This window comes from Pelmatolapia mariae, linkage group LG3_W (assembly GCF_036321145.2).
Source record: "Pelmatolapia mariae isolate MD_Pm_ZW linkage group LG3_W, Pm_UMD_F_2, whole genome shotgun sequence".
NCBI lineage: Eukaryota > Metazoa > Chordata > Actinopteri > Cichliformes > Cichlidae > Pelmatolapia > Pelmatolapia mariae.
The window spans coordinates 90,890,665-90,917,536 of NC_086229.1; the positions used below are offsets into that span (position 1 = coordinate 90,890,665).

Here is a 26,872-nt window from a genome sequence, read left to right on the forward strand (position 1 = left end):
ATTCATTTCTTTTGCACCATCCACCATTTCTGTTACCTGTTACTAAACATACAAACAAGCTATCGTTAGTGCTTTTGTTTTGGTTCAGCTATCGTGGCTTCATTTTTCTGAAGGATTCCATAGTTGGAGGGAGAGGGAGTGTAATTATTCTATAAGCATCACATTGGGCAGTCAACGCTTGTGTTATTATGATCAGGTTAACCATCCTCCTTCTTCTCGGGCTTTAGCTAAAAACAAATTAAAACAGAATTAAACTGCCTGCTTGTGTACTCAGATTTTCCTGTACATTTTATCAGTAATACAGTGTAAGAGTTTTGTAAAAGCAGGACACAATTTGTGACTTACAAGCGTCCCGGTTATTTTGTGTTATGTCAAATCTTGTATAAACTCTGCACTTTCATGGTATGAAAGCTAGCGGGGTGCCAGTTAGCTGCATCCACTGAACCTTGGCAGGATTTCAAGGGGGGAAAGAGATGATGATGTCTGTCTCTGTATTCTCAGACTGTTGTACAAGAAGTGAGCGCATTCGTAAAACTCTTTTAATCTGTTCACTGAAAGTGAGAGCAGAGAAGAGAAAGTACCACAGGAGTTTTCTGTGTACAACCTTAACCTCACTTTTTTTTGTTTTTTTTAAACTGTCCTATGAGGAGGATGTATGGCCATAATGTATGTTCTTATGACTTTTAACCTCTGTTTATCTGCATGCATCTTGAGGGCTCAGGAAGGTTGTTGTGATCACTGTAATCACCCGATCTTGTCCATGCTTTAGCAGGAAAGCTCTGCTAATTACAGAGAAAATGTTTGCTGTTTGTTTACGAGCGAGACCTGGCTGAAACAATATATTTTCTTGCCACTGCGAGGCCCCTCCAGACTGGCTGATGTGTTGACTCAAATCCAGAGTGAACTGCATTCGTTATTTGTCTAATTTTCCTCATTAGCCACAGTGTACACACTAAATATGAACTCGGGAAATGAGTTTGGGTTGTTTGAGTTACTGGAGTTATTGTGGTGGCGGAGATGCCACTGGAGTGTGTGGACACTGGAACGGCTGCCTCGTTTAATCAAATCACATTTCAGTTAGCGTTTAGGGGCAACTGTGCTGTTATCTGCTTGCACTTGTTAATAAGACAAGATGAAATGAGATGTGTGCTTTATTTGCCTTCGAGCATTCCTTTCAGCCATCTTGGTTGCAATTCATTTCTATAACCTGTCTCCCTTCACTTACAGAGAGAGCAGGAACACTCCTTTGTTACTTCAAGGCACTTGAATGAGCACGCAATGAGAACAAATGTCTTTGCGCCAGAGAGGTAGTGTTTGGTCTTTTTCAGCGGAGGGGGGGGGGAATAAATAAATAATTCCTCTTTTACAGAATTTCACCATTCGCCATTTAAGACATTTAAATGGCTTTGTAACAGTCCCAGCACATGTCACCAGTGTCCAAAAACTCCTAACACACTCCAGAATAGCCTGGAGCTAAGCACTTGTGTCGGTGTCCCCAACCCTACCCAAACATTTTCTATCCTCTCATGAAAATGCGGTGTCTTTGTGTACATCGGCACTATTTAGGTTCAAGCAGCCCTACGGGCTTCATGCAGAGGGAGCTGCATGTGAACGATGCAGTTTGAAGGTTAGACTGCCCTGAGCGTATCAGGAAAAGTCAACAAAATCAGGGAGAGTGAACCGTGTAGACACATTTGTATGTAGATAAATCTGGCCAGGGCCTTTCGGTGTGGCGTCTGCGTGTTCTCCCCTGTGTTTGCATGGGTTCTCTCCGGGTACTCCAGCTTCCTCCCACAGTCCAAAGATATGCAGTTAATGGGGTTAGGTTAATTGGAGATTCTAAATTGGGAATTTGTGTGTGAATGGTGGTCTGTCTCTCTGTGTTGGCCCTGAAAAAGACTTGCGACTTGTCCAAGGCGTACCCTGCCACTCACCCTATGGTAGCAGGGATAGGATCCAGTCCCCCCTCGACCCTGATAATGATAAGCGGAGATGGATGGATGGATGAATTTGTGTAATTCAGCTAAAGCAATGAGTGACAACTATAAAAAAAAATCTGTCACATAAAAACAGTGTTGCACACAAAGAGGCTTTTTGTTGGCTCACTTTGGTTTGTACCACTTAATTTTTGCTGTTATCCTAAGTAGAGCTGGACGTTTACAAATGAAACGTTACTGTCACGTCAATGGTTTTGCTGGGTTTAAGCAGAAAAAATCCCCTTACATATGTTTGAGCAATGATTGTTGTTAAGGTAAAGCTTATTGAATGATCGTGATCACAGTAAAGGGAAATTTTACTGTCAGAAGTAAAATTATCCGCCTTTTTGCTCCCAACAGGCAGTAGTCATTTTAAGTCCCTGCTGGACTGCCTTATGAGTGCTGCGAAAATGATTGATGACCCTCTCTGCCTGATAAAAAGAAGTAATGCCTGTCTTTACTGGCAAGTTTTCTTTTTCTTGTATTCCTTGTTTGTTTTATTTCCTTTTGCAGATTTTCTTTCCTTTATCAAATCAAGGTTGTTTGGGTGAACTGGGATAATGCCCTGTCTTTTTTAATATTATTATTCTAGCAACATAAAAAAAAAAAAGTATAATTAAAGGCAGGAAAGCTCTGTTTACTTTTGCCTTGCGTACTGAACATACACACATGTGAAGGCATGTCCGGTGTTAATCAGTCTAGTTTTATGTGTAAATTCCCATTTTTGAAAATAAAGACACGGCTCCTATTTGCAACAGCATTTTTTTGTGTCCATAAACAACACAGATAAAACCACACAGGAATAAATGTCAGTGACTTAAGCAGATCATTATTAAATGCAACAGATTTTCCAGTTGGCTCCTCAGCCAACATGACACACGGGCGAAGATGAGCACGAGTCCTCTACGAGTAACCCCAGTGTTTGTTCGCCGTCTTGTTACAGTCTGTGTTTGTTTGTGCACATCAGTGTCTGCGAATTCTAATTTCCCCCCTCATTCAGGGCCTTATTTGCTGTTTGCACAACGGCTGCTAAGCAGTCTCTCAATACCAGCCAACAAATGGATTGTTATGTAAGAGCCAGAGCCTGCTATGTCTGACTGCCAATCTGCAAAAGAAGAACAGGCACGGTGGACAAAGGGAGGGTTAAAAATGAATAAAGCGAATGAGAAGGTGAGAAAGGGAGTGAGGAGTTAGTAAGGAACCTCTGGCTAAATGTTGTGGTTCCGGACACGGTGCAGCAAATCTGCTTTGCTGTTGCTCTTCCCCTCCTCTGTTTGTTTTTGTCTCATCACCTTATTAGTCTGGCTCGGTCTGTTCTTTTTTTCCATTGAAGGACTCTCAGCATTAAGCAGTCATTCATTTAGTATCTCCCATTCCTTGTCCTGCTTATCCATCTTTTCAGTACCCACCCTACCCCATCGTCGCATGTGAAATGTACGACAGGCGCACTCAGACAGCCGGCCCCATGTCCAAGAGTCCCCCCGGGCCTGAGAAGCGAGGGAGAGATGAAAAGAATACAATCAACTGTCTTTGCTTCATCCAGCCACTTTAACACTGACTCGGCATCAGAGCGCAGAGGATCCAGTGACATTTCAGTAGCTACCCTCCTCAGAGAACTGGCATGAGGATTTTTTTCTCTTTTTTTTCACAGTCACATCTGTGGGGGATAACCAATCCCTTGCATTTAGCTTTTGGCTCTTCAATAACCACCCAAGCAGTATGTGGCAGTCTCATGAGCCTTGTGAGATCAGAGGGGAGTTAGACCACCTTCGGTCTTTAAAGGTGCAGGCTCATGTTTGTTCAGTTTTCCCTTCTGGGGCTAATCTGTATGGATGTAAGCTCACGATAGTTTTCTGACTAGATAATGGCCATTCTGTTTGGGAAATGGACATGCAACATTGAATCCCACCCAGGCAGCTTTTACGTGTCAACAAGACTCAAAGCTTCATATGATCCCAAAGTCCTGTGTGGACTGACCTGTTCCAGCTCATCACATGCGCCCACAGTTCCACACACATACATGCAGTATCTAATGCATGCACCTCACACATCGAGCAGACTGTGTTTTTTTTCTTTCATCTCCTCTCTTCATCCGCCTCCTCCTTTGATGTGGGATACCCTGGAGCCCGAGGAATACAGTCTTGGGGAATAAAACAGAGTGGATCTGTGCTTTCGCAATAGGAAGAAGCTTCCCATTGTTCCCTTTTCATCTTTTGCACTTTCTCAGCCTCTTTTCGTTGCTTTCAATCACTCTCTCAATCCTGTCCTCCACTTTCCAGCATCTACTTCTCCAAGATGAAGGTCATTATCCTATTAGATGTACATATTTCAAACACTCTTCCACTTCTAGTGCCACAATAACAAGTTATCCAAACCCTGAAATGCTCTCAGCTCATTTCATTAAAGAACCATTTGGAATTTTGTTCCCACCTTTGGTCAAGTGTTCTGCAGGGTCCATTTCATGTTGGGCTGTAAGCTGCTAAAGTGGAGGATGATGTTGGCTTGGCCAAACTGATTGTGCAAGGTGCTGACATTCTCACTCTGATTCTGATAAGTGGTATTTCTGAGAGGCCATTATGTCCATGTAACAAGCTGGAGAGGTGAAGTCAGTGGAGGCTAATTTTACCCAGTGGTCAGCAGTAGCAGAGTAGGGATGCTCCACTAGTTTAATAGTGTGTTTTTTTCTGCAGATTTTCCATTAAATTGGTTGTTGTGCAGTAGAATGAAGTGGCCATTGTAAACCAAAAATTTCAGGTCGCTTTTTGGTAAAAACAAGATACTGCTTTTGTATTTCACTATTTCATGTCTCTGTTTTCTGACATCTTATTAACTTATCTGTTCAATTCTGCAGAATAATTAGCCAGAAAAGGTAATGGTTAGTTTGCTGTCGTTAATAATTTCCTAGTAGCATCTGTTATCTGACAGGTTTCTGTGAAAAAAACACGACTTTTGTATCCATGCCATTTGTCCCCTTCTATGCCCTGTGAGCACGGTTCATGCAAAAACTTTTCCACTTGTGTAATTTTACAATTTGAGCCATTTTTTCATAAGGTCACCACTTCAGGGACAGGATGGCTAACACCAGCTTCAGCCTGTGTTTGTTTATGTACTGTGAAGGCCACTCCAGTGTAATTAGGATGATGTTAACACTAATTAGGCCCGTGGCTATTAAACATTATCAAGAAGTGCACACACTTGCTTGCACATTTGTACCCCCCTTGACACACGCCCACACACACATGCAAATAAATACACATGAATAAATAAATACGCACACAAGTGCACACCTTTATTCCCACCTTTATACCTAGCAGCAAAATAAACAAAAACAGTGTGACCTTTTCAGAACATCAATGCTTAACGATTCTGTGTGGGAAATAAAGATCATTCTATCCAGGTCTGTTATGTTTTTTCAAGCAGCACATGTCAGTGTTCAACAGTGCAGAATATGTCTATCTCTTCAGAGCTTCCTGTTAGATTCTGTTTCACTCATCATTTTCACCAAGCACTACCATGGCTTTATCTCTTTTTTTTTTCTCCCTTTTTCCACCTTCTGTTAACTGTTATATTTCAGTGTAGATACCAGCCAAAGTCTTGCTACTGTGATTTTTCAGCTGTTTTCACCATATTTTTGCAGGACTAGTATTTGGTGGTGGCGGTGGGTTGTGGGTGGGGTCATTCTGCTGACGCATTCAGCCCTAAACACGGTGAATAATGAAACAACCGAGTCCCAGGCCAGAACCTGGTTATTAAAATTTCAAACATTTCTGTCTGCTGCTGGAGTTTGATCAGCATGATCATTATTAGAAGAGTTCATGTGAAAAAAAAAAAAAACAGCTCTGTGCTCCTGCACATGCTCACACGAGTTCAAGCACATAGACTTTCTGAGGCTGGGTGTGTCAGCATGCTGCTTAGGAGAGACATGATAGCATGCAAGTAGTAAAAACACAGTGAATACAAAACAACCAACCATATTAAATTATATACAAATGGACTTCTTTATCCAGTTGGTCTTGTGTGTACAGTCAGTTTATGATTAACACCTTTCCGGTAATCCTTCTAAATAAAAAGTCTGATTAAAGTTCTGTTTAACTGCAGAACGTGTGTTTATTAAAAAGCCTCAAGAACTTTCCCTCAGATGCTCTGACACATTTCATGTGCAATGCAATGTTTTAAGTCTGTTTTCAAGTGAGTGGCAGAAACAAGACTAAAACATTTGCATGTTTAAGTATTTCAACATTGCTATGTAGACATGCTCAGGTCAAAAACAACAGGAATTCTGTCTTTTGGATATCCTCACTTTTCTCCTCTGCACATCTTCATAGCCACATTGATTCAAACGTCCGACTTACATAATAGCATAGCAATTTACACTAATGCCTCAGTGGTCTTGTCATGAGCAAAATGTACCCATGTAACCCATGATTTGTTTCAAATCCTCTTCACAATTCTTCAGTTGTGTTGGAGAAAAAACCCTCTAAGCTATAAATGTTTAGAGATATCCACGGTTATGTGAAAATTATTTACAAACTATAAGTGCACTTGATAAAAAATAAAAAGTGTTGCTGTCTGTTTTAGCAGCTCTATTGGTCATCACTGTCTGAGCCTCACCAGACTATTGAGCAAGTTATCAGACAGAGGAGGATATTTTAGGATGATCAATAAGCTTTCTAGATGGCACATATTCAGGGTAGATGGACTGTCCTGCCTTGCAACCTTTCTAAAGACTACTCAGTTCTTATCAGAGTGAAACAGCACACACACACATATACACAGCCTTTCATACTTCTCCCACTGGAGCCCTTCATTTAAAGATATTCGGGAAAAACACAGGGGAGGTGTCTTAGCAGCCGTGGAGTGATGTTTGTACAAAAATTGCTCTCTGATAGTAGCATCCCCTCTAGAGACGTAACAAGCATTTTGAATTGTTTCAAACAAACTTTGCAAGCACGCCATTGGTGTCAAAAGCATAATAGGAGAAACATCTGAATCCTCCCGAATTGTAAAAAGTTACAGCGGCGTATCAGGTCCCTGCTGGCAGAATCAGGGAGGGGAGTAATCAGCAGAAATCTCAAGATGACAGAAGAGATTTCTGAATAGTTTGTGGGATGATTCATCGAGATATAAAATATTTGGCATAGCTCACAATTGAAATCGTAATTTAAAGAAACTACTCCAATGTCCATGGCATTTGTAATTTTGTGATTTTAATCATTTATAAGCAAACTAAGTGACATGAAACACAGAAACTGCTCATTTTCAATTATCTGCTCCCTACGCTTTGATCTTTAAGCTAGACAGAAAAAATGGTGATTTTTGCAAAGTACTTTGAAGCAGGTAACAATCTGAGACTGAAATTAGTTCCATTTTGTCAGTAGCCTATAATTTAGAAAGACAGGGCAACACTGTTATTCCCCTGGCATGCCTATCATTGCGGAAAAAGGCACCCATCCACAAGTTCACACCCTGACATTAAATCTGGACAGAGCTGAAAAATAGAACGTGCATTGGGCACATACATGCCCGATGCCTTTCCGCTCTCTGCATTTCTTGTAGAGATCTGAAAGGACAAAATATACGGTTGAGTTTTTGGAGCAGAAGTTTATTAAATAATGGAACATCAATAACAGAGGGGTCAAACTCTCACCCTCCACTTTAGTTACTCGTGTTCAGTGTGCCATTGTGGTGCTTTCAGTTTAATCATGAATTCCAAAGAATATAATTAGCTGCACTCAATCTGGGAAGGTGAGACTGTTCTCGTTCCCAAAGCACAATTTTGTCAAACAAAATGTATTAGGTGGCATCAGTACCATCATGCACTGTGTTTGTTTTTACGGCAGCAGTGAAATGGGTTTCACTTCCAGCTTTTAGCATATGAACATTTTTTTGTTGCTTAAACCTAACCAGTGAGTAAAAGCAAGCTAACCAGAGAGTGAAAACAAATAGAAACAAATATCAAACACAAAGCTCCCACACAGAGCATGAACCACATCTCCTCGTTGATAAACTCATGATTTATGTCAAAGCAATGACAGTAATTCAGTTCAATTCCCTTTTTTTTTATATAGCGCCAAATCGCAACAATAGGTCACGTCAACTTTCGTTATGCATGGTAAAGACCCTTCAATAATACAGAGAAAACTCAATAATCAGACGACCCCCTATGAGCAAGCATTTGGCAACAGTAGGAAGGCAAAACTCTGCTGTGACTTGTTGGAGGTGTGGGGAGAAAGACAGGACAAAAACACACTGTGGAAGACAGCCAGAGATTAGTAATAACTAATGATGAAATGCAAAGTGGTGTATAACCACATAGTGAGTGAAAAAAAAAAAAAACACAGTGTTTCGCGGGAAGCCCCCAGCAGTATTTGGTATTCAGCTACACTGGTAAAATGACAGGCAGTGATGTTCTTGTGGCTGCTGTAGTGACTCCTGCTGGTGAGTCTGTATTAGTAGAAGCTTCCTTTTGGCTTCTAGCTTTGAATTTGTTTTTTATACATCTGAAATACCAATTTGGTCTTAATTACAGACACCATCAGTTGGGAAAAATCTTCAGCCTTTTAGAGGTGATTCTAAATGTCTGATCTTTAAGTTTAGCCCAGTACCAAAAGCTAGTAACTCAGAATTCTCCAGGCCCAGTTGCAAAGGAAACTGAATACAGACTGATGACAGTTTTAATTATCTTAAGGTGTCAAATTAAGGTTCAAAATTCAGGGAGAAAATAGTACCAAGTCTGCATGGACACAGAGTACTTTTCCTAGTTTTTAACAGGATTAGACACAGCAGAAAGCTCACTATTTTCACAGCAGATTCTTTGGTAACACGAGAACAGCATAGTCTAAATAGTATTTGTGTTTTTTGGTAATTTTTTACTGGCAGAATTTCATAAATCTCTATATTTAAAACAACAGCCTTCATTATTGACCTGATGCATCAGCTGCATCAGCTTAATACTGAACTTTTGGGAATTTTTGGACTGTTATGACCAAGTATCATCTTACCTAACTCATGTAACAGGAGGAAGATAAATATTTTCCAACTGGATCAGGGGAAGTGATTTCCCATTTCCATTCTAGAAGTGGACAATATTTAGGATGCTTTATACTGTCATAAAGAAATAGTCATTAGGCCAATGTAGACAAGACTCTAAGATTACAAAAGAGGAGTGTTTGCAGCTAAGGATATTGATGTGTGTGCCTGCACAAGTGAGTTAAAGAGATGGAAAGATCCTAAAATGTCAGCAAAGTCTGTGCTCTTTGTCAAGTTCTTGTTGGTGTGTGTGTGTGTGTGTGTGTGTGTGTGTGTGTATGTATGTGTGTGTGTGTGTGTGTGTGTGTGTGTGTGTGTAAGTGTAACTGCAACTTCAAAGATCAACAGCTGTCTGAAAACTTTTGCAGAATATCTCATCTCAGCCCGTTTCTCTCTCCCAGTCTACGAATCTCTTTGTAAGTGTCTCAGAAATATATGTTGTGTCTAAAAAAAAATTGAAGCAAAGGTTTCAGTCTCTTCCTTTAAAAGGAATCAATAGCGCAGTCTCTCTCCTTAACTGCTTCAAAGAATCAGTCTGTACTGATGCAATAATGTATGAAGGTTGGCGGAAGCAACTCTGTTATAAAGTTACTGTTTGAGAGGCTGTCTGGGATGTTAAAATAAGGACTGAGTATAAATGCATGCAGCATTGGTGTATCTCGATGCTTTTTGCCTCTCAAGAAGTGACTTCACCACCACCAGCAGTCCTTTTATCCCTGTGGATTTTTCATTTTATCACCGGTTTATCTTACTATTTTCACGCTGTCTGCTCCCATGAGGCTTTGCATCTGGCACAAGACATGGCAACATTGACCACAGGCCGTCTGCTTTTTCCAGTATGACCCGTTTATCCCTATGTTAGATGGCAGTGGTATAAAATCCACTACTCCAAATCAATTCCTCCTCGCAGAGAGAGAGAGAGAAAGAAAGCATCCGGGATGATAACCTCAATCCTAAATACACTCTCCCCTCGCTTCAGTTTCGAAAAGAAAAGTAAGGAAAAGGAGAGGGGACGGAAAAAAATCTAAATCAATAGGTTTTTCATTACAGCTTTGATTCATTTCTGATTATTTTTCTACTGGATGCGTGGACAAAGGGAAATTGTATTTTTTTCTTTTTGGGAGTGACTCATTCTTTAAACTGAATTACCGAGGAGTCCACGTGAATGGAAATAATAATCAATGGGTATCCCGTGATGGTTTGATTTATTCTCCGCTGGAAGAGCCACAGGTAGGATTGATCGGCCAGATCGATGGCACCAGAGCTAATTAGACAAAAGTAATAAATATTTAGCCTTCTTTTTCGATGTTTGGATGTGTGGCAAAGGAGGGGCATTTGAGAGGATTACCAGACTAGATCATAGTGAAGTAAAGGTCAAAGGAATCCATATCCAGCCAGGCTTTTGTTTGCTGACAACCTTTGAGCTAATACAGTTCTCGATAGGATGTTTTGGAGAAACCTCGTAGATGCATGAGCCTGGATTCTTCTGCTTCCTTATACACTACAGACGCATTTTCACATATAAGTACATGCAAAGGTTTTTTGCCCTCATAAATACAAAGAAATGAGTTTGAGTAAAACACACCTGAAATACATAAAATCAAAGGTTTTTTCGTATTTAAATAATTTATCAGGAAAGAAAATATGTATGATGCAATTACATAGAAAATTTACATGTAATCAAAAAAACTTAAAGATAACATTTTGGGCATAAATATTATTTGGAGTGTGTTGCAATGGCAGTCCAAACAACAATATAGGATATTTCACAAGGAAATACAAGTCGCATGGGTGTTTCCTGACACATATACACACTTAAACACCAAAAAAAATATTTTTAAGATGCCTTGAAATGCTGCAGCATCATTCTGTTTCTGTCTTTGCTTCTAAGAGAGGATAATAACACACTTAAACACACTTTAAAGACACTCTTGCATATAGCTTCTAATTAAAGTGCCATATTAGGGATTCTTTTTTATGTTCACATTAGCTAGAAAGTCTCGATTCTTCACTGCTGCATTACATTTCACACATCACTACTGGCTATTTCTGCAAACTTTAGATGAATTCCTAATCAAAAGTGTGATGTGGTCATGCACACTGGGGAAGTTCCAATCAGCGAATCTATTGTTTTCCTTTTTATGCATGTGTGACAAAGATCCTCTGTGGGTGGTGAATCTTAAGGTGTAGAGATGTTCCCTTTTCTTGTTTTGTTTTTTGGAAGACTAGCAGGGAAGAATGTCCCCCCTCTAGACTGCTTTTATAATTGATAAACACCTTTTCACTCACTTTTTTTCTCCCTTCAGCTGAGTGTGTGTTGCACTGCAGTATTCAGTGGATTTTACCTCTTCCAGAGCAGCAGGTGTTTGCTAGAAGAAACAGTGACACATGGATGCGCCCTGTCAGACTACTCATTAGAGACTCTGCACCTCCTTTGTCTCCTCATTTAGAGGGTAGAAAGGTGCACATACACACAAACACATGCATCCATGTATACAAGTGCACAAAGCAGCAGGTGGCCACTTTCAGCTGGACAAATCAAAGCAGCCAAAGTCAACACCAGCTCATTAGATGGATTTAGGAACAAGAAAGACGTGGAAAATATTTCCAAGTATGACTGGGGTAGAGAAGCTCTTATTTGCTTTGTTTTATTTTTATGTATTTATTTCGTTCTCTTGCTGAGATTTAGCACTTTGTGGCTTCTGTTTGTGACATTATGCTAATAAAGTAAATGTGTCGATAATAAAGACAAAGTAAAGCGTGACAAGTGTGACAGTGACGTCAGGAATAGCAGGAGCTCTCTTGGGAAGACAAAGCATATGGTAGATGCTATGCATGAGAGGGGTGTTAACTGATGAGAATTAGTTCACTGTGAGTGAATACACAAGATATGCAGCGATGATACCGGCTCCAAGTCTAATTCACGATGCAAGCTAAATGAGATGTTAGGCGTGATTCAGGTTGAAAATTTGATTCAATGCCCTGTTTGCTATTTAAGTTCTGACAAGTTATGAATTTGGCTGTTTTTGCACCCTAAAGCTAATAATACACCAACCACACAATTATATATACATTTAATTCCCTACATTTTAGGGGCCTTTCGCCTTTATTTTTCTCCACATCTGCGCCATCGATTCCTTGCTTCTGACTGCTTGATACTTGATCATGTTGTCTGAGTGACATCAATAAAGAAACAGTATTGTCTTACTGCAAAATTACATAGACAAAGTACCTTGTTTCATGTTAAAGGGCGGCAAATTAAATATTCCTTGAAGGCTCAGATACTTCCTTTAATAACCACAATTCCAAAAAAACATATGGAGTGTGTATAATGTCAAAAAACAGAGGATGGTGATTTTCGGATCTCATAAATTTTTATTTTATTTACAATAGAATATAGAAAACATATCTTGTATTTAAACTGGGAACATATTTGGCAGCAGGTCAGTAATTGGGTATTGGTCTGGGTATAAAAAGAGCATCTTAGAAAAACAGAGTCAGTCAGAAGTAAAGATGGGCAAATTTTCAGAATAATGTTCCTCAACATAAAATTGTGAAAGCTCATCATGTGCAGATTTATCATCATCCACAGCACATAACATCATCGAAAGATGTTGAGAATCTGCTGAAATCTGTGCACAAAGGACGAGGCTGAAAATCAATATTGGATGCCCCTGATCTTCAGGCCCTCAGGTGGCACTCATTAAAAACAGGAACAATTCTGTCATGGGAACCACTGCGTGGGTTTAGGATCACTTCCTGAAATCATTCTGTCACAGTTCACCATACCATCCATAAATGCAGATTAAAGCTACTATTGTGCTTATGCATTAAATCCTTGACATATAAGGAGTGCATCAGTGCCACTGGAATTGGCAGCTCGAACATCTGGAAAGGCACCATCAGTGCTGAAAGGTATATGCAGATTTTAGAGCAACATATGCTTCCATCCACATCATAGTAGAAGGGTTCAGGTGCTGAACCTTTCACCATTTGAAACCATCTGGCCCATCATGAAATAAAAAACACGACAAAGACGGCCCAGGACTGAGGTACAGCTAAAATCCTCCATGAAACATGAATAGGGTAGCGTTCCTCTTTCAACAGAACTGATCTCCTCAGTTCCCAGACATTAATGGACTTTTGCTAAAGGTACGCTTCACAGATTAGCAAATCATTCATTTTTTTATTTATATTTAGCACAATTTCCAAATGTCTTTGAATTCGAGCTGTAAAATGCAGCTCTTTTGTTGTACTTTAGATGTACTGTTCCTACCACTTCATAATAAGGCACATTAACAATCTAGGTACAGTGCCTAGAAAGAAAATAGCTTTTTTCATATACTTTATTTTTATTCATCTTTAATTATTGTCCCAATTATTGAGATTAATGGCTTCTCAGAGTCCCTGCTAATTTCTGTGGTCCATCTTCAGCTCTCTGCAAGGCCAAAATAAAATGTAATAAAATTTCAATCTTTAGCATACTTTCTAAGGAAATTAAGACGCTTGCTACTGCTAACTGCTGTTGGTCACTGCTACTCTTGTGACAGCCTTTTGTTATATGAAAAAGTGTTGTCTGAATGGAAGCATTTGTTGCTCCAGGATCTAACAAAATTGTTCAACAATTAAGGGGCTACAGATTACCAGTGCCACGTGAATTAATACACTACTTTAATACTTTATATACCATCAGAGGAGCCAGTTTTTTTTTTATCTATGTGCCAGTTCCCCTCTCTGTTTTAGACCTACGGGTGTTGCATCCAAGATTTCCAGAAAAATTAAAAATACTAGCTTGTCAGACTTCAAGGCAATACTACATCTTAAATGAGCCTGGCTCCACAGAAAGCAGTGGTGTCTCTGGATTATGTTTGTTTGTTTTTTATTTGATTTGATTTCATTTTAAATTATATTTTTTTCACTGTGTAAGGCACACCTGTATCACAGCTTTTTCATTTGCAACATTGAACTTACTGAGCTTGTGGAGCGGTTTCTAGTATAAAATCAAATCAGTTTTTTAAAGGTGCAGTCAGTAGTGTTTTTTTTTAGCTTATTTAACAAATTGATGCATTATCCTATTAACCTATAATTTATCCAATTAAAAATATATAGGAGTGGGTTTGCTTCAGACTCAACTAATAAACATCACTGGAGTATGAGTTCCTTTCAGTAAGGAAACAAAAGTGTGAAGGAAATTTTCTTCCTCGTCACCTCAAGCCTCATCTCCTGAGCTGAAGTCAGGGTTATAACACACAGAAACATGAGTAAGCATGCTAATGTATTGTAATTCCTTGTAATAAAATGTAATTCCTTATTGTCAGCAGATTAGACATGTGACCCTCCCGTCTCTGGATACATGAGAAGGGCTGGTAACACAGTAACAGCTGGTTATAAGCTAACATTATGCCAGCTAATTTTGGGCTTGAGTGTCCTAACATTTCCCCACTGATGAAAACTTTGATTACATTCTCACATTTTTAGTTTTTTCACTAAGTGTCAGAGTCCAAAAAAGTTTCATCCACTCAAGGACATTTTCACTAACAGCAGCAAAAACATCAGTGTTACCAAGGTTCAGGATATCCTCAACAACTCATCTCATCAGTCAGAGATGAGCTACTCTGACTCACAAACTCCTTTCACAAAGTTTTACAACCTCTTCCCGAGTAAAGCGATGTAGGCCCCGACATTGACAGCTGAGGTAAACAGTGCACTGACGGCTTTCCACGAATAGGGAAAAACTCTGGGGAGGATCTGGTCCAAACAGTAGCAGAAACACTCTGGCCAGATACACGTTATGGTTTACAGTCTAAATGTAATGTTTTAGATCTGTCTTGGCTGATGAAAACATGTTTGTCCTACAGCAGCTACCATAGATAGGATCGCTTGCTTGAATTGGGAGGGGTATAAAAACAGAACTCTGACTGATATCTCACGGCAAACATATATATCATCTGGAGGATTAAGGATCACAGCCATTAAGTCTCAGTTTCAGCTGTGTTCCTCACATACAGCGCTTTCTCTCAGTACTCATAATATTTAATGTTATTGTGTACCACAGATGGAACTTTTACTCTTAAGTTGATGCTTTGTTGAAGGTGATTTGACAGAGTGGTGAACCTCTTTGAAAAACTCAATCATCTTGTATTCTGTTTATTGCCAGTTATTTTACTTACTTTGCTTTTTTAAGCACAACTTTTTAAGATTTTCTTCTCCCATCCCAAATTTTCAATCATTTTCATTTTGCTTTGATTATATTCTAAATGAATAATGTATCTTTCAAAAGAACAATAACTCTTGTTTTTAGCACCTAATTATTTTGTATCTGTACAGTTCAACTGATTATATTTTCCACAGCGTCCCAGACTTTTGGCAGACGGTGTTGTGTAGGCTCACATATGTTTGCACAGGCTGAGCAGTAATCTGTCAGACTAGAAAATTCAATATGACATGCAAAATTAGTGATGGGTGATGAACCCTTTCTCGCCCATAAGTGCAATCGCCTACGTTAATGTACAACAACTTCCACTACCAGAAACCATTTTCTCCTTTTCCTCACACCGCTTCAGTCTCATCTATCACAACATGGCTCCCCTCCCTCTCTGCTTGTCGGCCATTTTAGAAATCTTTTCTCCTCTTCCTCCACAGTTGCCTCTTGCCCAGTTTCTGAGAAACTGTGCTGCTGCACAAATAAACACAGGAAAGAAATAAAAACGAAAGTGTCAACTTCTTCTCTTCACCATCCACAATTTGCACTTTACCCATCTTCTGAGTTCCTTGCCTCCATACCCTGTCTTTCTTCAGCCTCTTTTTTTTCTCCTCCTCCTCCTCCGGCACAAAGCTTCTTTATAGCCCTCCTTGCCATGCTGCGATAATTAGTCAGCGCTAAAATAATACAGCCTCGAGAAAACAACAAGAGCTGAGCGGAGGGCTTAGCTCTGCCGGGAAGGATGGAGGGAAGGAGGGGTGATGAGAGCCAGAAAGGGAGAGAGGAAGCGAGAGATCGGGAGGAGAGTTGTGTGTGTCAGCCGATTTCAAACGGCTACCAGCAGATTGTTAGATAATGAAAGTGTCAGGTAGACGAGTGACTGTGCGTGTGAGCGTGCGTGTACATTAAGGAAGCCTGCACGTGTGCATACTTGAATAGTGTTCTTCCTTGCGTAAGACATGCTGTCACTATAGTGTCTGCTTTCTGCCATCTTTGACCTGACCACACCAAGAAAGTCGTTTATGTATATTGATGCATCCATGGAGATGAAACCCAATGCCATGCACTTCTGTGACCATGTGTGACTCTATAGTCATGTTATTATCAAAATCATAGCAATTCCATTGATTTGTGAGGTGTAATTGGGATGGCTAGCGCTTAATTATGTGTATTAATCACTTGTTTACTTGCGTAATCTTGTTGATACAACTATGTGCTTCATATAGCAAAATATGCATGCATTAGTATGTAGACAGAGCGCCTGTGTGTATGTATATTTATGATCCTGGGAGGACAGACAGCCCACAGGGTTGAGAGCAGTTCACTGTGGTTTCATTACTCTATGCTAATCACAGCCAACGCCCGTCATTTCTCATTTACCACCAGGCTTACTGGAGCCAAGCCAAGTCCTAACCACTCTGTTACAGTTCAAACATGAAATCGCTCCATGTATGGGGCGGGTACTTTTTTTTAAGGCTGGAGCTTAAAGTACTGTTAAGGCAAAGTTATTTTGACAGGGAGAATTTCTTTTGTTAAATTTTGAGAGATGGTAGTTATACTGACAGCATAGCGAGCCCAAAGTTTGTCAGTTTGCCCTAGTTTGAATCCAACGCAACTACGGGCAACTGACTGCAAATGAAGCCCACCGAATTACCATTTCAAAGGCGAGTGACATCCTTCACATACCAGGGCTCATGCTAGACATGACTTCGTGACCAAGATGTACGCTACCAGTAACATGTTTTAGTTGTATGTTTTTAACCAGACATAGTGCTTTCTCTCAGATGCAGACTTCCTCTAGCTACTGACTTTCTGCTGAAACGCTATTCAATTTAAACTTGCAGAAATCAATAAAAGAATATGCAACCCACAAGAAAGCAATAACGCTAGCTGAAATGTTATTGCACCATATAATAACAAATAACAGAAAAAAAAACATAATTTTGTTGTCCATAGAGTCTGTCTTCTTTTTCTTTTTTTCCCCAGTTTTACACAGTGGAATATATTCTGTGTTTGTGTTTCAGAGTTCACTTAACATGCTGACTTCTTTCTTATCCAGATGTTGAAGAACTAAGCCGTAATTCCCTTTTCCTCCCTGTGTTTTGCAGCTGGGACAACATACATCTTCGGGCGAGGCGGAGCCCTCATCACATATACCTGGCCACCCAATGACCGGCCGAGCACACGGGCAGACCGGCTGGCAGTGGGCTTCAGCACACAGCTGAAGGAGGCTGTTCTGGTCAGGGTGGAGAGTGCCAGGGGACTGGGAGATTACCTGGAGCTGCACATAGTAAGAAACTGTACTGGGGTATTTGATGGGGGATGAAATTGTTAGGGGAATTGGAAAATACAGTGAAGGAACTGTCAGCCAGTTGAATCAGAGGAGAAAGTCCACAATAAAATGGATTGAGAAGTACCTGGGCAGGAAAGGTGAAATGGCAGAGAAGTAGGGTTCAGGGGAAAGCAGATTCCCAAGTCAGTTCCTAGATGTCATTGTCATGGTTTGAGCACTAGAGGAGAATAATCTTTTAAGGTTACACTTTTGCTCATAAAACTGGAAAACTGGACAGAACTTCTCCAGTTGTTGCAGAATTCCCCTTAAAATGCCATTTAGATTACTGCTTGTAGTACTTGCAAGGGTCAGTGCAAGAAATGAATGTGTGTAGAATCAGGAAAATGACTGTGAACTAACATTTCTTTTTATCCCCTGTCAAACTAGTTATTACCCTCATTTCTGCCTTTATTGCTTTCATATGTTAGTCTTAAAGGTCATTTAAACCCACCTCTAATGATAACTTGAAATGGCAATTAAGGGACAGCGGGCATTTAAAAAATGCTTTTACGCAGGCTCTAATTGTCTCATTGACCCCTATGCTTCGTCTGCCCAACATTACATTCAATGCTCATAGTCAATTTGATGGTGGACTTTCCATTAATTACCAAGCAGGACCACACCTGATAACCCTGGTCCACTCATCATGTTGCTGAAGTCATGCACTTAAAAGCTGTGTGTAGTTAGGTTCACAGCTCCAGTGTTTTATGGTACCTGTAATGGTGATATTGCAGTATCCTACAGTTTCTTCACACTCACTTAAAATACGCTATCACTGTTATCTACGCTCAACCATCTGCGTGCACTTGTGTGTGCGTGTGTGTGTGTGTGTGTGATCAAACCATGCCAACATCCCAGTGACCCCAATTTGTTGTGCCTGGAAGCGACAGGAACATAGTTGACCCCGGGTCAGTTCTCATCCAGTGCTCCGTAAACTGAAAGTGACTGAGGGAGGGACAGCTGGAAAAGAGAAAGAGAGGGGTAGTTGAAAAAGTAGGGGGGCAAAGCTAGTGGATGAACTAAGTAAGTCCGGGCCAATTTAAATGCTCTTAAAATCAGTGATAAATAAAGATAATGACTGTAATGATGAAAGATTACAGTCATAAATGCAGTGTACCCAGCAAATAATGCTCAGGTTGAAGTGGGGATGTGGCAGAGTTTAACTGCTGCCGCGCCGACATTTGAAGGGCCGGCTACTACATCACTAGTAAAGCTTCTGCTGCTTTTAATAAAAGCTTTTTAACAGAGGGCTGCTTGGATATAGTCGCGCATCTCCGATAATAATATCATTAGAAGACCGTATAACAACAAGAGTCAATATCTGGCTATATTCAAAACAACAAACACACAAACATTTGCTCTTTTACTTCTGGAGTGTTTTGCCATTCTAAATACACCACACGCCTGCCCTTCTTTTTGCAAACATATTCATAGTTTACAGCTTTCTTGTGGTGCTTGCAGCACTTAGAATTTCACAACATCCCTTTCCAGCAACACTTTTCCTTAGCATATTCCACAGACTACATATTTCATAGACTACCGAGTCTTTTTTCTGTGGAAGCACTTTATACAGAAAGAAAAAGTCCTTTGGAAAACGTGGTCCCTGGATTATTTGTGTAAGAGGACTCTGTGATGAGACATTGCTGTGGAATTTTTAAATTAAATTTCCAAAGACGTGAGCACTGCAACAAAATTCCATTTGCCGTCACCTCCATTTTATTGGGTATTGCAGTAAATCTCAGAACATAACTCAGCACCTGGGGAAATGAAACTATCTGTATGGCTGTGAACATCTAGAGTTTGTAATTTTGTTGAACTGATCCTTTAATTTGACTTTGCCTTTCTGTCAAACATTAGGTGAACCATGGTACTTTTTTTTACTCTAACCTAACCTAAAGGAATAGCTTCCCACTTTTTTATCTCAGCCCATCCACCACGATCCCTCATCAGTCATTCTTTTGCTTGCTCTTCTCTCAAGTGCATATTCTCTATCTAACTTCTGTGTCTTTCATTTACTCCCTCATTCCCTCATGTCTGGCCCGTTCATTTTCTCTTTCTCTCCCTCTCACACACACATCAGTGCCTCCGACACACCAGCCCGGCTCCTCTGCTCCCATTGCAATTACATTTCATTTGCTGCCGTTCCTCCCGAGTCACTCCCATAAATGACTCTGCTCAGCCCGTGGTGGGTGTTTTGGTCCTGTTAATTATGCTTGTCTCTCTTTGAGGGGAGAAGTACAGGTAAATTAGACCAGAGAACCTGTGAGCCATGGCCTCATATCATCCCCACCTGATGTGGGGGCTTCCTGGACCTAGTCAAACTACAAAATAGTGTCACGTCAAACAGCGATAGTGGCCTTGAGGTCTAATACCTGGGGCCTTATTTGTTAGATTCAGCGTTTGGTTCAAAAAACACAGCTCTTCACTTTTCACTCCAGGGTGGCTTGTTCCCTAACCTCTGGTGGGATTTTGAAGGGTCTGACATATTTAAAAACTGGTGTGCACAGTCCTGTTTGGTTTTTAACATGTTCTAAATTTCTGAATTATGAGAACTTAAACCCACCATTACTTGTAAAAGTATTCATTATTTTTATTGTTAATGGTTGTTTTCAAGCTCATTTTGTGAAGTGTCCCACAGAATGCAATCTCAACCATTTCCTGTCCTTACAGGATATGACACAAATCTGATTGCTGCCGTAACTAGAACTACTGACAGCGGTGTCAGAATGTGATAGAGCATTATTCCTTATCTTGCACAGACCACCCGTCTCTTTATATACCTTGCCTCTCTTACCAGGCCACCTTCTCTTTCATGCCACTGCCTTCTTCCATTTCTGTCCATTTATGTGACAGAGGGCAGGACATCACTCACTGTATCTTTCTGACTCACTGTCATCAAGCCTCAGGGTAGGAGATGTAAAGTTGAGGGTGTGGGATAAGTTGCTCAAGTTGAATGTGCTGACCACAGTTGTTTTAAAAAGGACATGCCATATCCTCATAAGACCTTGTGTCGTGCACCTCCCTAATTATTTACAGTAGGTGTGTCTGAAAGTGCAGAAAACTTTCTAGCTGACATTTTGAAAGTTCTAGATGAAAAAGCTTTGAAATAGATTACCTGGAAAATGCCATAGGAGTGAATCACTGCTGAGCACGCCAAACATGACTGGGTTTATTGCTGTTGCAGTGCAGTATTGCTCATATGTCTATAAAGATTCGCTATCGCCTAGGTCAGAGAATATTAAGTAGTAGTAAACAAAAGAAAAAACAATCTGAATCTAAATTTGCTTTGTAGTCTTGGAGAAAATGTGCTGTTCATCTATCAGGCTTCATCAGTTCTACTGACTGGTGAGGAGTTCCTCTCTGTTTAATCGCCCGGAGAAGTTAAATACCACATAACCCCCCCAAGAGTCAGTAAAACTAATTAAGCCTCTTGGATGAGTGGTGAAACATTCTCAAGAATATGCAGTAATTCCAGTCGCCTTTCACTCACTGTGCTCAGATGCATGTGACAGCTGTATCAGCAACAGCTCTAGTGATACGCAATCACTGCTGTGGGCATGATAGGTCACACTGCTGTATGTAGAAAGTTACACATCTTGCCTGTTTGTTGTTGTTTGTCTTCTTTTAATTCCAAACAAAATGCTTTTGAGATGGGATGAAAAGCAAGCCTTGGTTGACTTTTAATATAACAAAGTCTACTTACTTTGCTATTTTGGAAACTTTCAGCTATACTTTAAGGTCTTGTTTAGCATATGGACCTTGCTCAAAGGGTCATCAGATGACCCAAGGAGAGAAGGCACAGCATTCTCACAGGGCCTTTCTGATAAAGCCAGTTTAAAATGGAAAACTGTCAAATAGCTGATGTATGCTATCTGGTGGTAAAGAAGCATTTAAGCGGCTTTACATAAGTAAAAGGATAGAAACAGCACTGTAAAAAGAATAGCCTGTTAAATAAATATATTTAGGAAATTGTACTCATGATAAGTTAAAGGCAGGAAATTAGTTCCCAGTGACTATGTCATTACATTATTATTACTATTAGCCCTTTTCCACTAGTACCTACTCGAGTCAGCTTGGCTATAGCTTGGCAATATAGTTTTTAGAGTTTTTCATTAGGTGGTAGTACCTGGTACCAGGTACTTTTTTTACTACTTACTTGGGTCGAGAATGCATCCAACGATTGCCTACTCAGTGGTACCCCCTAATGCATAGGTGTCAAACTCTGGCCCGCGGGCCAAATTTGGCCCGCAGCCTAATTACATTTGGCCTGCGAAGCCATACCAAATTACTATTAGAGCTGACCTACTGGTATTATACAGCTAATATATATATTGTTTAGTATTAAGCTTTGCTTGTTCCATATTCAGTTTTTCAGCAAAACTTGTTTGAGTCCATAAGAAAAGATTCATTCTTATATCTGGAGGAAGATTTTTTTTTTCAATAAATATTAATGTTAGCCCGCAACTTTGTTCCAGTTTTGAATTTTGGCCCACTGTGTATTTGAGTTTGACACCCCTGCCCTAATGAGTCATGAGAGAGTCTCCTTCACGGAAATCAAAACCACCATTTTTGAAACCTGCCTGATAAAAAGCCACACACCGAGCAGCAGGTATACAATTGTCCTGACGTCCTCCATTGTTGTAGTGTTCATGATGTCACAGGACGAAGGGACTGTGGCCGCATTGATATAACGGCCACAAGTACATTAGGTGGCACTCGATTGTAATGGAAAACGACTGAAACCAACCAAGTGGGTGTTAGTGGAAACGGGCTATATCTATCAATCCAGTTTCTTCCGCTTATGCAGTTTTGGCTTTGAGGGGGTCAGGGTGAAGCCTAACCCAGCTGTCATAGAGGGAGAGGCAGGGTACACCTGTTGTAGTGCTAACACAGAAAAACAGACAGCCCTCCCATGCACGCTGGAGCCAGTTAAATTTCGAATCACCAAGTTTCCAATTAGTCGATGACCTGGTCTACCTTCTGAGCCACGGCTACTCTTATGGTGCAAACCGCCCCATTATTGTTACTAATGTTACCTGTACCACCTTTAGCCAATATTGTCTTTTTTACACATTAGACATGGTGGTACAACACTGTGTGAGGCCAATACAAACATAAAGCAGTAGTACAGGGTACACAGATGAAATGTGACAGATCTGACTGATTTCTTTGATTTCTTTTAAAGTGACCAATAGTGTGTCCGTCACAGTCCATCCAAGTACCATCTGCTCCTTTGGTCACTCTTCTTATGAGTTACATACATATTGTACTTCCGCCAGTGAGTCCTGGTCGATTTCTTTGACTCCTTAGTAGATGGAGCTCTTTAAACACCATCATTGGTGTCCAAATTGCTTCGGTGAGGTAATGACACCTTAGAAAGTTCCCCAAGCTGAAATTAGTATGTGAGCCTTATATTTAGAGTATTGAACAAAGAGGTGAAGAAATTCTCCACACTGAAGCAAATGAAAATGTTTTATATCTACTAAGGTGGATTCAGTTTTTGAAGCAATATAGACCAAACAGGAAAAAGGGGCGTTTGACTTTTCAAAATATCAAAAATGTTACTTGGTTTCATTACCTAAAACATGAAATAAAGGAGAACAGACACAAGTTTCATGTCTTAAGTTTCACTTCACTTTTTTCTATCGAAAAATTCTGTTAGGTGAGGATTTTTCGATTTACCATGGAGACACACAATGTCTCCACGATGTCTTTCACAGGATGTCAGCGCTACAGAAGTAAAAAATAGTCATTTAAGAGTGCAGGACATCATTTTTACCAATCTTTATGACATTTTCACCATCAGGGCCTGGGGTGTTAGATTTGGGGAATGAAGGGTGCTGACAGATATAGAAGTGTGCTGATAGCCAAATCTCCCATCTGCAGCTGCTGGAAAAGGTAGATGTCCTTGCAAGACCTTGGAAAACCAGTCATAAAAAATAGGTTTATAAAAGCCTTCTTTTTGAGACTTTTTAAGACAATCAACAGTTCGAAATAAGCATAGCATGTCCATCACTGGATATATATCCAAATGGTCATGTGCTGGTAATCGTTTGAAATTGCTTTTTTAGGTTAATTACACTGAATTTCCTTTATTTTGCATGGCAGGTTTAGTGAAGCTGAAAAATATCTCCCAGTGGTTTGCATTTTAGCAGCTATAATAAAATGTAAATACTTCCAGAGCAGATTTTCAAGCCGGTGATACAGTTTTTCAGTCAGCACAGCAGTCAGTTTGACTGCTGCAAGGATACACACCCCTCCTGTCTTAGCTTTGCCAGACTTACCAGAGTGTGAAAGCTGCAGTTGCATGCCGGTGTGTGTCATATCTCAGCGCAAACAAAAGCAAAACATTCCATTGTTTTGTTCTGATTTGATAGTTTCAATCTGAGGTTGTCCACTTTTTTCTCTAGACAAACACTGGAACTCTGAAAAGTGAGTGAGAGGTATTGCTTTTCTCTTTAGCTAGCCGAGTCTGTCTTTTTGTTTCCTAGCTTCATGCTCCGCTGTCCCTGCTACCTGGCTCAGGTGATAGCACACCGGGCAGCCCTCCCAATCTCTGTAAACACACACACACCTACACACACACTCAAAAGGGGTAAAGCAAGATTAAGACGCTGTGCGTTTTGCTTTGCAGGCTGTAATATGGTGGAAACAGCTTGTGTAGAGGGGGCACAAAACTTTAACTATCTTCAGCTTTGTGACTCATCAGAAAGTAAAAGGAATTAGTATGCACGTTCAGAAGTAATAGTCCTTGCTTAAGACTTGTGAAGTCTTTTATGTTTTTACTCAAAGCAATAAAGGCACAAAAAACAGAGCAGCAAATTGGGGGTTATTTGTTATGCACAGAGGGATGAGTCATTAATGCAGAAAGGAGCAAATATCAGAGCCGTTCTTTTCACGAGCTACTCATAAACTTTCTAAATGGCTTGACAGATGGCGGAGTAAAGTTGTAGGAGTTTAGGTGCACCTTTGAAACTAGGACTTGCACAGTCTTTTTTTTTAGAGTTGTCTGTTTGTATTTATTGCTGTTCTCACATCGCTGTCATTACATTTACAGCTGGCAAGTTGTTGCTGTAACTGCTCTGTGGGAAGTGTCTCATCTGCAGTTATGGGCCAGTGCACACCGCACAGTGGGCCTCTCCAACTACCTCCATCACTGGCTGTCCAGTGCCGGCTCAGAACATTAAATAAGGCCTGTCTCTGATTACCTGTTAGGGAGCCATCCTTCACCACAACTGTCTACTTTGAGCAGGGGCAGAGAGGGAGGAATGAGGGGAGAAAGCAAGAGGGACGTGGCTATATTTTCTCCTCTTGACCCCACCCTTACGCCTCTCCCAGCATGTGACAAATGCTGATGAGGAAGGAATGGAGCACTATGGCACACCCCAGTGTTCATGCTTCTGCAGGCAAGCATCCCCATGGTCAAAATGTGAAGTGCGGCATCTGACTTTATTAGCTTCCCCGTGATCTCTTTTTCTTCCTCTCACTTCTGGCAAATAAGAGAAATTTAGGAAATACCACCAGCAGGACTTTTTTCACTTTCATTTTGATGGGCACAGGTTATCTGTCAAGAGTTTAAGCCAGCAACTGTTTAATTATAGGTTGAAAAACGTGATCTGACAGGAGCCTGGGATAAGATGAGTGGTGAGGAGAACGGGGTGGATGGAGAGCTTTCAGAGTGCAATGGGGAGATGAGAGATGCTGGCGTCAGATAAAGGCAGATGGTGATGCGGATAAAACTGTCAGGGAGAGGCACAGGCTTTTATCCACTACTCCCCGCCCCCAGTAATACACACAAGGATGTGAATGCACACACATAGCCACACACACAGTATGCCTTTTTTTTTTCCTAACTAGCTGTCAGTAGCTCACAGATTTGCTCACTGCTCTCAGGTTCCAGCAGGTTTTACACAGACTTTTGCAAGGACACCTTCACGTTCACTTACAAGTATGATTAGTGCTAGTACACGGTTTAATACATGCACAGCTGCAATTTACTAGGGCAGCTCAACATGGTGTTTTTTTGTAATTTCCTTATTTATAACTCCCACCCCTCCCACATCTTTCCTTTCTTAAATGGGTGTCACTTCTGCAACCTACTCTCCTTCATCTTGTCAGGGGGGAAAAAAGCCAAACATGCAGGGAGGGACAGAGGGACGGAGGGACGTAGCGTGGAGAACGGTTGAGGAAGAAAGGGAGGCATTGCTTTGATGAATGCAGCTGCCTCGCAAAGGGGCGCGTGGGCCGCCATCAGTAATGAGATCGGGCCCTGGTGGGTTTGGCAGGGTCTCTCTCCTCAGCCGGCAGGAGCCTGACAGCATATCGATTAATCCTTCCTTTCGCATCACTAATTGATTGTCCTTGCAAGTGGAGGAGAAGCATGGCATGAGCTCGCGGAGGGGTGGGGGGGTCATCTGCAGATTCTACCTAATAGATTCCATAATGGGTGACTAGCCTTAAATAGGTAAGTGGATTAGTACCTTCCTAAAAAGCCCACGTCCATCCCTCGAATTGAAAGAATCCTTTGAAGTCTAAACATTTATAACTGAAATCCGTGCATTTTGCTGGTAATGCAGGTAGAGGGCAGGAAACGTGGCTTTAATCACTGCCAAAGAGGCCGGATTAGGAGCACAGTTTTCCATACTTCAAAGCAACACTTTTGCTTGGTTGCTTGTCTTGATTTTTAAATGTGCTCTGAATTGTGAGATGTAAATGTAATTTAAATTCAATCAGACAGTCACTTATGAGCAACCACTTGGCAAGTGTGGGGAAGAAGAACCCCCTTTCAAAAGGAAAACACCCCTGACCAGAACCAGGCGTCAGCTGTAGGCAGTTGGGAGTGAGGGAAAAGACATTACACAAAAGAGGAGCATATAGAGACCTTTAACAAGAAAGACGACAAAAGGTTAACTACAAAAGTTAATGTGGCATATAAACATGTGATTAGTGAAAGAGAAGGGAATATAGCAGCACAATTAAGGCATGATTCAGGGTCACCAGATCTATCCCTAAATGTAGCTTTTATTTAAAAATAAAGTTTAAACTCTAATTTTATAAGTAGACGGTATATGTGTCCTGACCCCAAACTGGGAGCAGGCTGTACAGCAAAAGTACCTAAAAGCTGAAGGATGTAACCACTTTTGTACTCCTGGAAACACCAGGAACTCTGTTGGCATAATTGTGTGTTTAAGATTTAATTGGGTTTGATACAAAAAGAAGAGTTTTGAAATGAATATAGAGTTTTTGAGAATTAGTAATATGTAAAAGACAGCTGAAAGAATTAACATCTGCATCAACAGTGTGAGAAAGCCCCACTAAGACTGAAACATTTCA

At 40.6% G+C, this 26,872-nt stretch overlaps 1 protein-coding gene across 13 annotated transcripts in view; it reads left to right on the forward strand.

Annotated features, from left to right (window-relative positions):
* The window catches only part of nrxn2b (neurexin 2b), a 661,917-nt gene that overhangs the window by 534,478 nt on the left and 100,567 nt on the right, over positions 1 to 26,872 (forward strand). For all 13 annotated transcript variants that reach the window (XM_063470250.1, XM_063470249.1, XM_063470257.1 and 10 more), the window contains one exon: positions 17,316 to 17,497. In XM_063470250.1, coding sequence (XP_063326320.1) covers positions 17,316 to 17,497 — 182 coding nt within the window. The remainder of the gene's footprint in view (positions 1 to 17,315; positions 17,498 to 26,872) is intronic.